Genomic DNA, 16679 nt, shown 5'->3' with positions numbered 1-16679 from the left:
GACACATCTTTCGGAAATTGGAGCCGAAAAAGCAAGCCAAGAAGTTTTAGGAAACCAACTTACCTAAAAGATATATTTTCCTAATTTTCATTCTTATCTTTAGCTAGCCACAGTTAGCATTCCTAAAGTATAGGATATTTTTGAGGAGTTTTATTTGTGTTAATAATTAAATCAAGTAGTTGTCCTTTTTTTTACACTATCTTCGTTCAATTCCACATAAGGAATGAGGGATTGAAGAGGATGTTAACCATAGAATAAGAGCAGGTTGAAGTGGAAGCTTGCCTCAGGAGTTCTGTGCTACCGTAGAATCCCTACCAAGTTGAAGGGAAAGTTTTATCAGACAGTAGGCCAGCCATGTTGTACGACTCAAAATGTTGGGCCACTAAGAAGCTGTATGTGCATAAGATGAGTGTAGCGGAGATGCGAATGCTTAGATGAATGTGCGGCCGCACAAGCTTAGATAGAATTAAAAATGAAGACATTCGTAAAAAGGTGGGGGTGGCACCAATTGAGGAGAAGATGAGAGAGCACCGCTTAAGATGGTTTGGACATATCCAACGTAGGCTTTTGGATGCTCCAGTGAGATGAGGCGACTCATGCCAAGTTGATGGAGTAAAAAGAGGTTGGGGCAGACCGAAAACAACTTGGGTACAAACAATGAGGAAAGACTTGATGGTTAGGAACATAATAGAGAACATGACCTTGGATAAGAGAGAATGGAAGAAATTATCCATGTAGATGAATCCAACTAGTGTCAGGAGTAGACTTGGTTAATTTGAACCGAGGAGATTCTTTCACATTCATCACGAAAATTTTCTAAAGGATTCATTAGCCTACCCCAACTGGTTAGGGACAAAGGCTTAGTTGAGTTGAGTTGAGTTGAGTATATTTTATAGTAATTACTAATTAATAATAGTTAGGAGTCTTTGGGTCAAAGGGGACTTTATGTTGTTTGTGAAGGTGAGAAGTGGAAGAACTTTTGGACATTTTTTTAAGTAATAATACACTTCCTCTATCTTTGTGTTGTGAGGTTTCTATCCGCAAAAACCATAAAATCAAAGTGGTGAATGTTATTTGGGTTTTGGATTTTGCAATTTCTTCTTCTGCTGCTCCACTAATTTAGTATCATAGCTCTCATTGATCCTTGGTGCTTGTTGTGAAGAGGCGACTACTATGGCTAGGAATCATGTGTTCGTATGGAGGCTCCTCATCATGATCACCATATCAATGAAGTCGAAGAATTAAGGAGGCATGTTGCACGTTTTGAAACTTTGAATCAGGATGACAATAATCTTGTCTTGGAGGGTGTTGGCACTTTTTATCATCGTGCTTCGTGGGATGAGCCAGGTTAAAAGGAAGTTCATGATCAGACGGATCCTAATTAGGCCTAATGAGATATCGAAATGTGCTTCAAGTGGTCCTGTTTTGGTCATATCATGACATAATGCCCAGACGGAAGGTATGTAAATTTGGTGGAAGAAGATAAAAGAGGAGAACACTTCTCCAAACATGTAATTTTAACTCAAAGTGGAATGCCGTTCATTGAGATATGTAGTCCCTTACTCCCTTTTATAGAGGTAGAATCTCCTTACGGCAATACATAGCCTACAAGCAAAAAGAGATACTTTTCAGCTTTCACACACAAGTCATACATAATAAATATTCTACAGACAAAAAGAGACATTTTCAGCTTTTACACACACGTCTTACCTAACTTCGGGTGTTCACATTGGAACTGGTTTCCTTATTTCCATCTTTCACACTTGAAGCGCTTTATGTTTTCACACTAGAACACCTTGGGTGTTGACATTGGAAACACCATGAGTGTTCACACTAGAAGCACTTTGGGTGTTCACTCTAGAAACACCTTGGGGTGTTCACACTGGACGGGTTTTTTCACGCCGGAAACCATTTGGATTTTCACACTGAAAACACTTCATTTGGCCTAAATCGACAAGGATCGTCGATCTGAGAGATGCTTCGATTTCCTAAAGATCTTTGGATGACTGGCCTTGTGATAGTATTTGTCAGCAATATCCTTGACCCTATCTGAGTATTGATATGCTCAAGGTTTGATCACTGAAATTTGTACTCAATTTTCCTCAAATTTTTCTGTCAGTATACTAAGTTTTCAGAGATTTTATGTTTAGATACTTCTTTTGATAATTAATTTTCCTTAATTTTCCCCATTTGTATACTAATGGAAAATGCAATAAATAGAATGAGCCAAGATGATTCTTACTCCAATCAACTCAATAGTAGTTGGTTCTTGCTATATGGTAACTGTTCTTACCAATGAATATAGTAAAAACGAAAGATTTTGTTAGTGGAGTCCTAACTATGTAAGTTAGTTTGAAATTTAGGTTTGGCAGGTCTGAAGATTCCATTTTAAATCAGTTTCCCTTAAAATGGGACCACGTTGCATAGCAGACACACCTCGATCAGTTGTGACCTCCTTTATAGTGTGGACAAAAAAGAAAAGAATAAAAGAAAAGAGTAAAAAAAGAAAGCCTACAACAATCATCATGTTTGTAAATTACCTGGTAGAGAATCTTGAGATGGTAAAGAAATATCAAAAGTAAGAAAAATGATAGAAACCACTAACACAATTAGATGGTGACTAAGTGCGTGTTTGGCGTACCGTTTAAAACGCCGTTTGGCGTTTGAAACACCGTTTTGGGGCCAAACGGCCGTTTGGGAGTGTTTGGGTGCGCAGCCACCGTTTGAAACTCCGTTTGAAACACCGTTTTGAACCCTCAAAACGGCGTTTTGCAAACGGAGGGAGGGAGGTCCGTTTGCAAAACGCCGTTTTGAACGGAGTTTTTGGGGCTTGGGTTTTTACATGTTTACCCTCAACAAACCCATTTTTACACTTCGTTTTTTTTTGCACAAGTTAAAAACAAAATTTTCCCTGACTCTCGCTGTGCTCCAAAGAAAGAAGACACGAGACTTGTCTTCCACCTCCAGACGTCTCTTTGCAACCTCAGACTCTCCAAGCTTCATAGCAGTTACGGAGATCTCTCTCTTCTTTCCGTTTATTTTTCCTTTTTTTTATCTTGTTAAATCTCATAAAATAGGGTTTCTAAAAACCCAAAATAGGGTTTTGTGGTTCTCTGTTTGTTGGGGTTTCATGTTTTTTTATTGTTCCTGTATCTGTTATCTTGGTGAAAAACCCAAAATAGGGTTTTGTGGTTCTCTCTGTTTGTTGTGGTTCTCTGTTTGAGGATACCTTATAAAACAGAGGAGAAAAACGTGAGTTTTTTCTCATCTTGGTGAGGGGGTGAGAGAAACAAGTGAAGGTTCCTGTATCTGTTTTCCTGCTATTATATCTTTGATTGAAAGGAAGCCTCTGTTTCTTTGGAAGCATTTGTTTCTTTGGACGTTAAATGGGCAAAAGCCATTCAAAGCTGCTACGGTTGTATGGTTTTAGTGTGAATGCAGAGAAAGCTAATCAAAAGGCATTGGGACTCCTTTTTCTTTCTTTTTTTTATCTTTCTCTTGTTAATTCTCATGGTGGGTAGAGAAAGCTAATCAAAAGGCATTGGGACTCCTTTTTCTTTCTTCTTTTTTATCTTTCTCTTGTTAATTTTCATGGTGGGTAGAGAAAGCTAATCAAAAGGCATTGGGACTCCTTTTTCTATCTTCTTTTTATCTTTCTCTTGTTCATTCTCATGGTGGGTTCTGTTTAAATGCCTATTTTCTGGGTTAGATTCAATGGTTTTTTCTCCATTCATTTATTAGAATCTTGATAGCAAAAGCCCAGTTTGATTTTAAAAACCCACGTCCAAAATCCGATTTTTTTATTGATTTAAGTGGTGTTTCTCATTTTCTCTGGTTTGTAAGCTTTTGGTTTTGCATTGTAATTGAGTTACATTGAGGCCAATTTTCTCTAATGACCTTCTAATATTGAGCCTAATGAGAGAATAATTGAGTTACATTGAGGCCAACCAAATAATGCCCTTTTTGGTCATTTAACCACTAAAACTCCGATTTGGGGCATTTGCAACCAAACACACAATACCTCCGTTTGCCGTTTAAAAGACCGTTTTGATCTGGCCAACCAAACACCAAAACGCCGTTTGGCAAAACGCCGTTTTGAACCAAAACGCCGTTTTGCAAAACGGCGTTTCAAACGCTATTTCAAACGGTACGCCAAACACACCCTAAAGGTAGAATAATAGTAGAGAGAGGGACTACCCCACAAGGAGACAACCGGCATAATGGCCTGTCCCATCCCACACCAAGCTGGGTCCACCCAGACCCAGAACGGCTCCAAGTCAAGACCGTAGCATCACCGTTTTTATCTAGACTCCATTTCATCCATGGGCATAAAACAAATGTTACGCCCACTTCTAAGTAGAAAAAATGGGCTTATGTTTTGTTTTACGCCCATTTTAAGTCGAATGAATCAGCAGAGCCAAGGAGGATTTGCATTGTAACTAGTGAAACCATCTCAAGAATTTGAATTGTACCGTGAATCTGTGTATGGAGAATGGGCACTTGATCTGTACTCCTTGATCATGGTTGAGGAGAAAATAAGATCATTTAAGATTTTTCCAAACCAGTTATTCATACTAAACTGGGGGCTTACACCCTATAAAAACTCCAAAATAATAGAAATGCTATGGTGTAAGCCCGTGTAGTCCAATATTTTTCAAAAAGAACTGTACGGCTTGCACCGTAGGATGATCCAGGCCGTCCATGACACAACGTAAAAAAATCATTTCCGTGGGATGATCCCAATCCTCCGATCTATAGAGATTCACATAATATAAAGTTCCTATAATGATCGTAGGGCTAGGATCATCTTATGAAAATGATTTTTTGACACACCCTCTTTACATTGTAGCCCATCAAATGGACGGTTTGGATCATCATAGAGTGTAACCCGTACAATATATTTTGAAAATACTAGACTATGGGGAGATTACATCATATAAAAACTCCACTCATAAAAATTGAGAACAAGGCAAAACCTAAGAAAGTTGTACAAATTGAGCGACCCCATTGTGATAAATTTGAAAGCCTAAATAGGCCTTTAAGAAATCGTGATTTAATGGCCATATGAGAAGTAAATTAACGTTTATTAGATATTAGGGTTCCGATCAATCAAAGATGGGAGCACCTCGATCACTTCTGACCTCCTTTAACAGAAATGTTTTGGGTCCATTTCCCAAGAAGAAAAGAAATAAAGAGAGGTGGGAAAAGAGGATGCTCAATAGATGGTGACTAAAGTTAGAATAATAGTAGAGTGAGAGGGGAAAGGGAGGGGGAGAGAGATTAGCCCATAAGGCCACAACATCAAGTCTAAACAGGGGTTATCGAGTCTCTATGAACTTGATAATCCCTTTTTAGACTTGATAACGCTATTTTAGACTTGATAGCCCCTAGGGGTATTTTGGAAAGGGTATCCCACAAATTCCGTTTTTGACCCTTTTATAATTTTTCAAAAGAGTGTCCCACCTTTGGCAATTCTCTCATTTTGGTCTACCCATTGGTAATTTCCCCAGTGGTTTCAAATTTCAGTTTCAAGAATGCGTTTCAGCCTTCACCGAAACAAATTTCAGCCGAAATACAATACATAATATTTTATCCCGTATAGAATTTTGGCAAATTTCGGGAAAATATTTAAGTAATTATCCACAATCTAAAGCCCTTAATTTCAGAGGAAACCCAGTAACAACTATCCAAATCAAATACACGGCCAACCAGAAATTAAAGCAAGCAACATATATGTAATTCTGATACAAGATATTGATTCAGCAATGTCTTGGGGAAAAGGTTTTAAATTTCATCCTGAATTGGGTTTCAGTCGAGACCGAAATCGAAATTAGGTTTAATTGAAATTTTGTTTTCCCCGAAATTGGGCAAAATTTAAGGGATAACTCCAAAAAATCTGTTTTTTATTTATTATTTGTTATTATCCTGAAATTTCAGCCGAAATTACCGAAATATCTGCGACGGTGATTTCCACGAAATTTCGTACGGGGTAAAATACTAGCTAAATTTATTTCGAAAGATTTGGAATGAAATTTCGAAATTTCGGGGTACCGAAACACATTCCCAACTCCCAAAAAGAAAAGAAGAGAAATAAAGAAAGACTGGAAAAGAGGATGCTCAATGGATGTTGACTAAAGGTAGAGACATGTCCAATCACCATTTTTATCTCGACCCCATTTCTCCCACAAGACGACAACTGACATTCAGAGACATGTACCATCCCATACCGAGCTGGGTCCCACCTCTATGCTGGCTCCATCTCTGGACCGTGGCACCACCATTTTTATCTAGACTCCATTTCTTCCATGGGCGTAATTAAAACTAATTTTACGCCCATTTTTTTGGTAGAAAAAGAGCATCATTTAAGATTTCTCCACACCAGTGATTCATTCTAAAATGGGGGCTTACACCGTTTAAAAACTACAAAATAATAGAAATGCTACGGTGTGAAGCCCGTATAGTCCAGTATTTTTCAAAAAGAACTGTACGGCTTGCACCATAGAATGATCCAAACCGTCCATTTGATGGGCCACAAAGTAAATATGTCGTGCCCTAAAAATCATTTCCATAGGATGATCCCAACCCGCCGATCTATAGAGATTCTCATATTATGAAGTTCCTCTGATGATCATAGGGCTAAGATCAAATGGACGGTTTGGATCATCCTAGAGTGTAAACAGTACAGTACTTCTTGAAAAATATTAAAAAAAACTCCACTACTAAAAATTGAGAAAGAACCTTAGAAGCTTGTACAAATTGAGCGACCCCATTGTGAGAAATGGAGGGTTCTGATCAATTAAGGCCTATTAGATGGAGGGTTCTGATCAATCAAAGATGGGACCACCTTGCCGTAGCAGACACACCTCTATCAGTTGTGACCCCTCTTTTAAAGTGTGTGACAGAAAAGAAAATAATAAAATGAAAGAGTCATAAAAGAAAGTCTGCAACGATGGTCATGTTTGCAAATTGAGTGGAAGAAAAATCAAGAGTAAGAAAAATGATAAAAACCCAGCAATACCCATCCAGCCCATAGATTAATTACCTAAGAATCTGAGTTCAAGGCAAGGCAACAACCGGACTTAATGGCTCTTTATAGACCTGTCCCATCCCACACCAAGCTGGGTTCCACCTAGTCCCAAACATAGGCAGGCTCCAGCTGAGGACGGTAGCATCACCATTTTTATCTTGACTCCATTTCTTTCATGAGCATAAGTAAAACAAATTCTACGCCCATTTTAATTAGAAAAAAATGGCCTTGTGTCTTGTCTTATGCCCATTTTACTTTGAAAGAATCTATTGAGCCAAGGAGGATTGGCGCTGTACCAAGTGAATTATTGCTCTGTTTGGCTGTTCATTTTGAGGAGATCATTCTAAGATAGTAAGATGATCTGCCCAAAGCAGCATGTGTACGGCTGCTTGATCTGTGCTTGATCTGTGCTTCTTGATCAAGGTTGAGGAGAAAAGAACATCATTTTAGATTTCTCCATACCAGTGATTCATGTTAAAGTATAAAAGATAAATAACACCTTAAGCTTTTGGAGAAGTTGGTAAGTTAACATGGTATCATAGCCAAAAGTCTCGAGTTCAAACATCCCGGATAGTAAAACTTCACATGCGATGGTATGCCCAAAGTGGGACCACATGTGCCAAGTGTTTGCCAAGTGACTTACACTTGCGGAGGAGTGTTAAAGTATAAAAGATAAATAACACATTTCTCCAACAACTTAAGCTTTTGGAGAAGTTGGTAAGTTAACATACTTTAACACTCCCCCTTACCAACTTCTCCAAAAGCTTAAGTTGTTGGAGAAATGTGTTATTTATCGTTTATACTTTAACAATTCATTCTAAAATGGGGGCTTACACCACATAAAAACCCCAAAATAATAGAAATGCTATGGTGTAAGCCCGTATAGTCCACCTTTTTCAAAAAGAACTGTACGGCTTGCACCATAGGATGATCCGAACTGTCCAATGACGGGCCACAGTGTTACAAACGTAGATTTCTTAGAGGGAAGATCAGCCTCTTGATCCACTTGGAGGGAAGGATCAATCCTCCTTTGTGCACAAAACACAATATTTGGAATAAATTTCTACGTACATATTTTATTCATAAGCAACATTAAATACAAGAAAACATCAATGTTTCATCTTCCTATAAATTCTCCACTAATAACTATCTTTAAATCAACTTTGAAGATTCACCCAAGATAACTCTTATCTAAACATCAAGACACGTTTCACTTTATTAGACAACAACAATAGACTCCTAGGCATAGCAAACTCCACTCAAACATAATTAATTTATTCAACCCGGAGGGCCATGTAGGTACGTAACATCCCTCCCCCCTTGAAATCAAGGTTCGATTATTGACACACACAAAAAAAACAATTTATTCCACCGGGATCCCAAATCGTACTGGGCATGATTTTGTTGAGCAACATATTTGACGTTGGACTTCCACCTTAAAAAACAACGGCCGTGATCCTTTGAACTCCACCTTCAAAATCTCTTGTGATCAAACAGGAAAAAAATACGATCTTTCATTGCGGAGCACCGAAGAGATGGGATGGTCGAATGGGTCGACAAAATCAAGATAAATCTTTGCATGGTGTTCAACTAAATCACCTTCACTAGTATCAGTTTGCACATTTTTTAAATTTAGCTTTCTTTCTACTCACATTTCCTTCATCAGCGTGCTGATTTTGATCAAGCCTTTTGAAAATTGTCGTTGTTCTTCCATAAATTCTGAAAAAAACTTACAAAAATCACCGCGCATGAAATACAAAATCTCGTGGTATGTAGCTATGGCGCAAGAACGACTGCTCTGATACCACTTGTTACGAACCTAGATCGGTTTGCAACGGATTTGATTTTATTAGAGGGAAGATCAGCCTCTAGATCCACTTCGAGGGAAGGATCAATCCTCTTTTATGCACAAAACACAATTTTTGGAATAAATTTCTACATACATATTTTATTCATAAGCAACATTAAATACAAGAAAACATCCATGTTTCATCTTCCTATAAATTCTCCACTAATACCTATCTCTAAATAAACTTTGAAGATTCACCCAAGATAACTCTTATCATAACTAACATCAAGACACGTTCCACTTTATTAGACAACAACAAAAGACTCCTACGCATAGCAAACTCCACACAAACCTAATTAATTTATTCAACCCGGAGGGCCATGTAGGTACGTAACACACAACGTAAATATGTTGTGTACCAAAAATCATTTTCATAGGATGATCACAACCCTCCGATCTATAGAGATTCCCACAACATGAAGTTCCTCTAACGAAGATAGGGCTAGGATCATCCTATGAAAATGATTTATTTGGCACACTCTATTTACATTGTAGCCCATCAAATGGACAGTTTGGATCATCATAGAGTGTAAGCCGTATAGACCTGGCAAATTGGCGGATTGGGTTGGGTTACCCGCAGGTCATGCGGGTAAGGGTCAAACGGGTTGCGTAAAAAAGGACCCACATCCCTACGGGTTAGCACTTAGGTGACCCGCACCCATTGCGCGTGGGTTGGGAAACATGTTCGGCTGGCCCCTCTCTCTATCTTCCTCTTCTCTCTCACTCTCATTGATTTCTCTCAAAACCCTAAAACATGAGAATGAGATACACCCCCCCCCCTGCACAAAAAAAAAAAAAAAAAAAAAAAAAAATTGCTAACGAACCCTTGTCCCTTTTATATTAGGTTGCATTTCTTCTTAATCTATATTGTCCATTTCTCTTTTTCTTTGATCTCACGGTTCATATGGATTGTTTCTCAATGAAGTAACACAAAATGCCTGGAGTACCATCCAAAAGAGAGAAATCCCATCTTTTATCTAAAAAAAGAAAGTCTGCAACAATGATCTTGTTTGTAGATTGCCTGGTAGAGATAGTAAAGAAATAACAAAAGTAAGAAAAATGACAGAAATCGAGTAACACACGTCCAAATCAAATACACGGACCAGGAATTAAAGCAAGCAGCATATATGTAATTTTCACACAAGATTTTTACTCAGCAATGTTTTGGGGGTCGATCCATTTCCCAAAAACAAAACAAAAGAAATAAAGAAAGACGGGAGAAGAGGAGGCTCAAATAGATGGTGACTAAAGCTAGAATAATAGTAGAGAGAGGGAGGAGCGAAAGGGACATAGAGAGAGAGGGAGAACCCCAAACGACTTGCGTAATGGCCCTTTAAAGACCTGTCCCATCCCACAATATGCTGGGTCCCACCTAATTTTGTACCTTAGCATCATCATTTTTATCTAAGACTCCATTTCTTCCATGCGTGTAAGTAAAATAAATTTTACGCCCATTTTTGGTAGAAAAAAGTGGGCTTACGTTTTGTTTTATTCACATTTTTAGGTAGCAAAATGGGCTTGCCCAGGGAACCCATCTGTATGTGTATGGCTACAATGGGTGTTTGATATGTGCTTCTTGATCCAGAGATGCATGACATGGAATGTCCTTCACTGTACGGCTTGCACCATAGGATGATCCAGGCAAACCTTTTGATGGGCCACAACATAAATACGTTGTGCCCCAAAAATCATTTCCATGGGATGATCCCAACCCTCCGATCTATAGAGATTCTCATGATACGAAGTTCCTCTAATGATCATAGAGCTAGGATTATTCTATGAAAATGATTTTTTTGGCACACCCTATTTACATTATAGCCCATCAAATGGACGGTTTGGATCATAGTTTTTGAAAAATACTAGACTATAGTTGCTTCCCCCATATGAAAATCCACTCTTAAAAATTGAGAATAAGGCAAAACCTAAGAAGCTAGTACAAATTGAGCGACCCGATTGTGATAAATTGAAAGCCTAGATAGGCCTTTAAGAAATCGTGATTTATTGGCCATATGAGATCCAGATTAAGGCCTATTAGATGGAGGGTTCCGATCAATCAAAGATGGGAGCACCTCGCTCACTTGGACCTCTTAAAGGGTGTACACAAAAAATAAAGGAAAAAAGATGGGAAAAGAGGAATAGAGGATGCTGACCCCACAAGGGGACAACCGGCGTAATTGCTTTTTAGAGACCTGTCCCATCCCACACAAAGCTGGGTCTGCTTCCATACTGTATCGTCCAATATTTTTCAAAAAAATACTGTACGGCTTACACTCTAGGATGATCCAAACCGTCCATTTGATGGACCACAACAGAAATACATTAAGCACAAAAAATCATTTCCATAGGATGATCCCAACCATTCGATCTATAGAGGTTCCATCATATGAAGTTCCTCTAATGATCATAGGGCTAGGATCATCCTATGGAAATGTTTTTTTGTTTTTTTTTTTGCACACCCTATTTACATTTTAGCCCATCAAATGGACGGTTTGGATCATCCTAGAGTGTAAGCCGTACAATACTTTTTGAAAAATAGTAGAGTATAGGGGCTTACACCATATAAAAAATCCACTTTGCAATAATGAAAGAATAAAATGAAAGAATCGAAAAGGAAAGTATGCAATAATGATCATGTTTTGTAAATTGCATGGTGGAGACTTTTTCTTTTTTCTTTACAGCTGTCAAAGGTTCAATTATTGCCTCCCAATGTGATCTCTTGCAAGAAGAAGAGAGAGAAATAAGGTAGACAGGCATTTCTTCAGTTCCTTGAGCTTCTCGTCTACTTGCTATTCCTTCCACTCTTAGTTTCCTCTTTGAGATCCCTTGTTTTTTCCGACCTCATGGATGTTTTTGCAACACCCATCATAGAAGCGGTGAAGGTTTCATTTCCTCCTCTTAAGAGCCGTGTTCTTTATCTTGTTCACTATAAAAAGAGTGTTGAAAATCTCAAACTCAAAGCTGAAAAGCTAACGTTGAGGAGAGATGATGTGCGACAATTAGTGGACGCTGCTACTAGGAATGGACAAGAAATCACTGGTGAAGTGCGGTCATGGCTAAAAGAAGTAGATGACATTGAGGCAATCCTGAAGAGATTGGAAGAGGGGGTGATGGAGAACAAGAGATGTTTCAAGGGATGGTGCCCCAATTTCAGCTCGCGCTATTCTCTAGGTAAAGAAGCAACAAAGACGATGGCTGTTGTTGATGGCCTAGCAAAAGAGCATTTCCCTCATGTAGCAGCTCCCCGCCCTTGTCCAAGCTTTAAACCAGCAGGAGAATATGAGGCTTTTGAATGCATAGAATCAGCTAAGGAGCGGGTCATCAAGGCATTAAAAGAGGAGGGAATCAACATCATCGGCGTATACGGGATGGGAGGTGTTGGCAAGACGACCCTAGTGGAACAGGTGGGAAAGCAAGCTAAGGATGAAAAGTTGTGTGATGAGGTTGTAAAGGTCACTGTTTCTCAAAACCAAGACTTGAAGAAGATCCAAGGTGAACTTGCTGAGAAATTAGGCATGAAATTAGATGAAGAAAATAAGGACGTGCGGGCGGACCGTCTATCGAAGAGATTAAAGCAAGAAAAGAAGGTACTCGTAATCTTGGACGATTTGTGGGATAGTTTGGACTTAACAGAGGTCGGAATCCCCTGCGGAGGTACACAAAAGGGCTGCCAAATTATAATAACAACACGGAGATTAGATGTATGTTCCATGATGAATTGCCAGAAAAATATTATCGAAGTCAAAGTCTTATCTGAACAAAATTCATGGAATCTATTCAAAGAGAAAGCAGAAGTTGTTGAAACTAATGAATTGCAGAGTTTGGCGAGGGAAGTTGCTAAAGAATGCAAGGGCTTGCCTTTAGCCATCGTCACGGTTGCAAGGGCACTAAGAGGCAGAGACTCATTGATTTGGGATAATGCACTTGAAGAATTAAAGCAGTCTTCTGCAAGAAACATAGAGGGTGTTGAAAAAGAGGTGTACTCTCGTCTCGAGCTGAGTTACAAGTACATCGTAAGTGAGGAAGCAAAGTTGTGCTTCTTGTTTTGTTGTGTCTTTCCCGAAGATCATAACATTGAAGTGGGTCTATTGATGAGATACATGATGGGGGAGAGCGTTTTCAATGGTGTCAACAATTTTGAGAAAGCATGGAATAGAATACATACCTTGGTTGAAAAACTTAAGGATTCTTGTTTGTTGTTAGACGGTGACAAGAAAGGTTGTGTAAAAATGCATGATGTTGTAAGAGATGTGGCCATATGGATCGCATCAAGAAAAGAGCACGGGTTTCTAGTTAAAGTGGGAGAGGAATTGACAGAGTGGCCAGAGAATTTGGATGAATGTAAGAGGCTTTCACTAATTCAAACTTCAATTGGTATGCTCCCTGAGCGGACAAATTGCCCACGTCTCTCAACCTTATTACTACAACGAACGAATCGTTGGGAAGAAATCCCAAATAATTTCTTTGAAGGAATGAAAGCCCCTGTCGTCTTGGATCTAAGTGAGACCAAGATTTCATCATTGCCCCCATCACTACTGTACTTAAAAAACCTCAAGACACTATGCTTAGATGAGTGCAGCTGTTTAAATGACATATCCCTACTTGGAGGTTTGGAGAAACTTGAAGTACTTAGCCTGACAAAAACTAAGATCAAAGAATTGCCAATAGAAATAAGGCATTTATCCAAACTGAAGGTTTTAGACTTGACAGGGAGTGATGATCTTACAATGGTAGCACCAAATGTCATTTCAAGGTTGACTAAATTAGAAGAATTGTACATGGGAAATAGCTTCAATGAGTGGGAGGTAAGAGGCAGCAGCGGTGATGGAAGTAAAGCAAGCTTTGAAGAGGTGGCATCTTTGGCTCGCTTGACCGTTCTATACATCCATGTTATAGACGTGAATTGTTTGTGTCTAGAAGTCCCCGACCCTTGCCGTTGGGAGAAACTAAAGAAATTCAGCATCTGCGTTCAGGACGGATGGTACCCATACGACTACGAGAAGTGTACAGCCATCAACATGATGTCATACCCTTTATCAAAGTGGGTTAAACTCTTAGTAGAAAGAAGCGAAGAAATTGAGTTGGAGAGGGTCCCTGTCTCCAATATTGTACACCTCCTGAATGATGGTGTCTCTTTCAACAGCGTGAAGCTCCTCAAACTCTACGATTGTGACGAAATGGAACATTTTATCAATACGGTGGAAGAATCTCATCGGGTTCCACCAAATGCCTTTATGATATTGCAACGATTGGTCCTCCATTGGATGACGAGGTTAGAGAAAATCTGTCACGGCCGGCTTCCTAATAGATTCTTCGGGAACCTGATAGAGCTTAACATTATCAGTTGTGTGAAATTAAAAAATATCCTATCATATGATCTGCTTGAAGGATTGAAAAGCTTGGAGAAACTTGTTGTAAGCCATTGCTCAGAGTTAGAGGAGGTATTTGAGGGGATGAGAGAAGAGATTCATGCTGCTATTACTACATCACCTCTCTCTACATTGAAAGAAATGAAATTAGCATGTCTGGACAAACTGTCGTGTATATGGAAGGGGGCCATACCACCAACTGGGACATTCCACAACCTAACCCGGTTGACTCTGTATGCGTGCGATAGCTTGCGATGTCTATTCTCCCTTGTTCAGGAATTTGAGTACGAAGAGGGGATGAGAGAAGAGATTCATGCTGAGACTCTGCTCCCTCGATTAGAGACTATAGAGTTATCCTTTCTCCCAAAGCTTACAAGTCTCTGCTGCCGTCTCAATAGAGGAGGAGGAGGGTCCCATGTATTTCTTCATTCCCCTTCCTTGAAATTTATTGAGGTAAATGCTTGCCCGAATTTAAAGAGGTTTCCGGTGAGACCCCACAACGCACCTAAACTTGAAAAGATTGAAGGAGCAGAAGCATGGTTCCAAGGGTTGGAGTGGGAAGATGAAGGCGACATGTCACGCCTCCGACCTCTTTTTCATCCATTTCCATGGTCGGATGACAAAGGTGGAGAGTCGGATGACGAAGGTGGAGAGTCGGATGCATTTCAAGAGTCGGATGACGAAGGTGGAGAGTCGGATGACAAAGGTGGAGAGTCGGATGGATTGCAAGAGTCGGATGGCGAAGGTGGAGAGTCGGATGACGAAAGTGGAGATTCGGATGACAAAGGTGACATGTAACTGCAGTTTCAGTATGAGGTAAATTTCTTTTCATTTCCTTTCTTTTCTGATGATGTATTATGCCTTTTGTGTTTCCTTTAATTTATTGTTGATATAATAGCATTCCTAAGTTACTACAACATGGATTCCACAATCCTTATCTTATAGAGAATGAAAAAACTCTGTAATTATGATTATTTTTATTATTCTTCTTGTTTCATTCTCTCTTACTTCTTATTGTTCTTTTGCATTATGCATTCACTTCTCTACTCATTAAAGGATGTTTAAAGTATTTGAAGCAGATTTTAGCTTTAAAGCACAACCCCATATGTGTTTGATATTATGTTTGTTAGAAGCTTGACAGTTGCATCTGTTTACATTTAGGTATAGGCCGTCTGCATGATGTGGATGCATAGGAAATGCTTTTGTTATTGCTTACAAATCATTATTTTTTAAGGATTGGCTTTGTTTTCAAGGTCCTTTGGAATTAGTTCAAAATTATCGGACTGCACACAATCTAGATCAAAATGGTGGTCATCAAGGAGGTAGATCTGGTTAAAAAATTCACACAGACATATGGTTCAAACCACATTCTATCAAGAAAACCAGTAACAGTTTCAGTATTTTAAAAGTTCACTTCTGATCTGTTAAAACTCTTGAGGACTGTTGTGTGTTAATATGATTAATTCTCGAAATAGAACTTGAAGCTAGCAATTAAAATGAAACAGTAAGATTTCAGTTCAAGAATCGACAGAGAAGTGCAAGAAAGAGCTTGAAAGATACATAGATTTGAAAACTAGATATGAAGAAAGTTTTATTAACAGAAATGCCAGAACTACTGATCATATCAAATAAGCAAAGGGATTTCTTCAATCTACAAAGAAAGATACATGTAGAGGAGAGAGATGAGATACCTTAATGTGAAGGGATCTCACTCTCAGCCAATAAGGAACCCTCCCTTCTAAGAACAATTCAGGAAAAGTCTCCCTTCTTTAAAGGATGTTTAAAGTAGTAAGAAATTTGGTATTCCATTTTGAAGCAGATTTTAGCTTTAAAGCACAACCCCTTATTGTGTTTGATATTATGTTTGTTAGAAGCTTGACAGTTGCATCTGTTTACATTTAGGTATAGGTGGTTTGCATGATGTTGATGCATAGGAAATGCTTATGTTATTGCTTCCAAATCATTGTTTTAGGGATCGGCTTTTGTTTTCAAGGTCCTTTGGAATTAGGTCCTAGTACTGATTTGGCTCAATAAGTAAATGCCCATGAAAATTAAGCCGACCCATTCCAACATCACCAATTTCAATCTAAATATGAGACGGACCAAGCCATCCCCAGCCAACTTGCATCCTTTTAATGCCACATTTTTCAAGCTGAAGTGGATGGGATGATATCCTAAATAAGAAAAGTGATAAGACTTAACCTTTCAAAAAAAAAAAAAGGTGATAGGACTCTTTGATGCCATATTGTTTTTGTTCTATATCAAATCCATTAACTCCCTGTTTGTTTTGGATTAAGAGAATTGATTTTGAAACAAAATCTGAGTATTGGACTAAAAATCAAATACAATTTTAAGTCCAATAATCTGTTTTGGACTGAAAATCAATTCTCGAAGTCCAAAACAAACAAGGGTAAGTGTGTCACGCCCTCTACAAAGG

General features: G+C 38.8%; 2 protein-coding genes across 2 annotated transcripts in view; both read left to right on the top strand.

Moving 5' to 3' along the window:
* LOC143848835 (putative disease resistance protein At4g27220) overlaps nt 1-16679 on the top strand; it is a 73561-nt gene that overhangs the window by 50629 nt on the left and 6253 nt on the right. The window contains exon 2 of the mRNA XM_077357898.1: nt 14889-15058. Coding sequence (XP_077214013.1) covers nt 14889-15040 — 152 coding nt within the window. The 3' untranslated portion in view covers nt 15041-15058. The remainder of the gene's footprint in view (nt 1-14888; nt 15059-16679) is intronic.
* Nucleotides 11717-14751, top strand: LOC143848818 (putative disease resistance protein At4g27220). The gene is made up of 2 exons (XM_077357884.1): nt 11717-14618; nt 14720-14751. Exons 1-2 carry the CDS (start codon nt 11717-11719, stop codon nt 14749-14751), a joined length of 2934 nt encoding a protein of 977 aa, XP_077213999.1.

Source organism: Tasmannia lanceolata, unplaced genomic scaffold (genome assembly GCF_043159265.1).
Source record: "Tasmannia lanceolata isolate RefF3 unplaced genomic scaffold, GAP_Taslan_0.1 ptg000016l, whole genome shotgun sequence".
NCBI classification, from domain to species: domain Eukaryota; kingdom Viridiplantae; phylum Streptophyta; class Magnoliopsida; order Canellales; family Winteraceae; genus Tasmannia; species Tasmannia lanceolata.
The sequence above is the reverse complement of the archived record's forward strand: the minus strand, read 5'-3'. Positions and strand labels throughout refer to the sequence as shown.

Bases quoted from the DNA above. Each gene is read 5' to 3' on its own strand.
- LOC143848818 (XM_077357884.1), top strand. From the start codon at position 11,717: ATGGATGTTTTTGCAACACCCATCATAGAAGCGGTGAAGGTTTCATTT. The intron at 14,619-14,719 runs GTCTCTGCTGCC...CCGAATTTAAAG, and splicing joins CTTTCTCCCAAAGCTTACAA to AGGTTTCCGGTGAGACCCCA.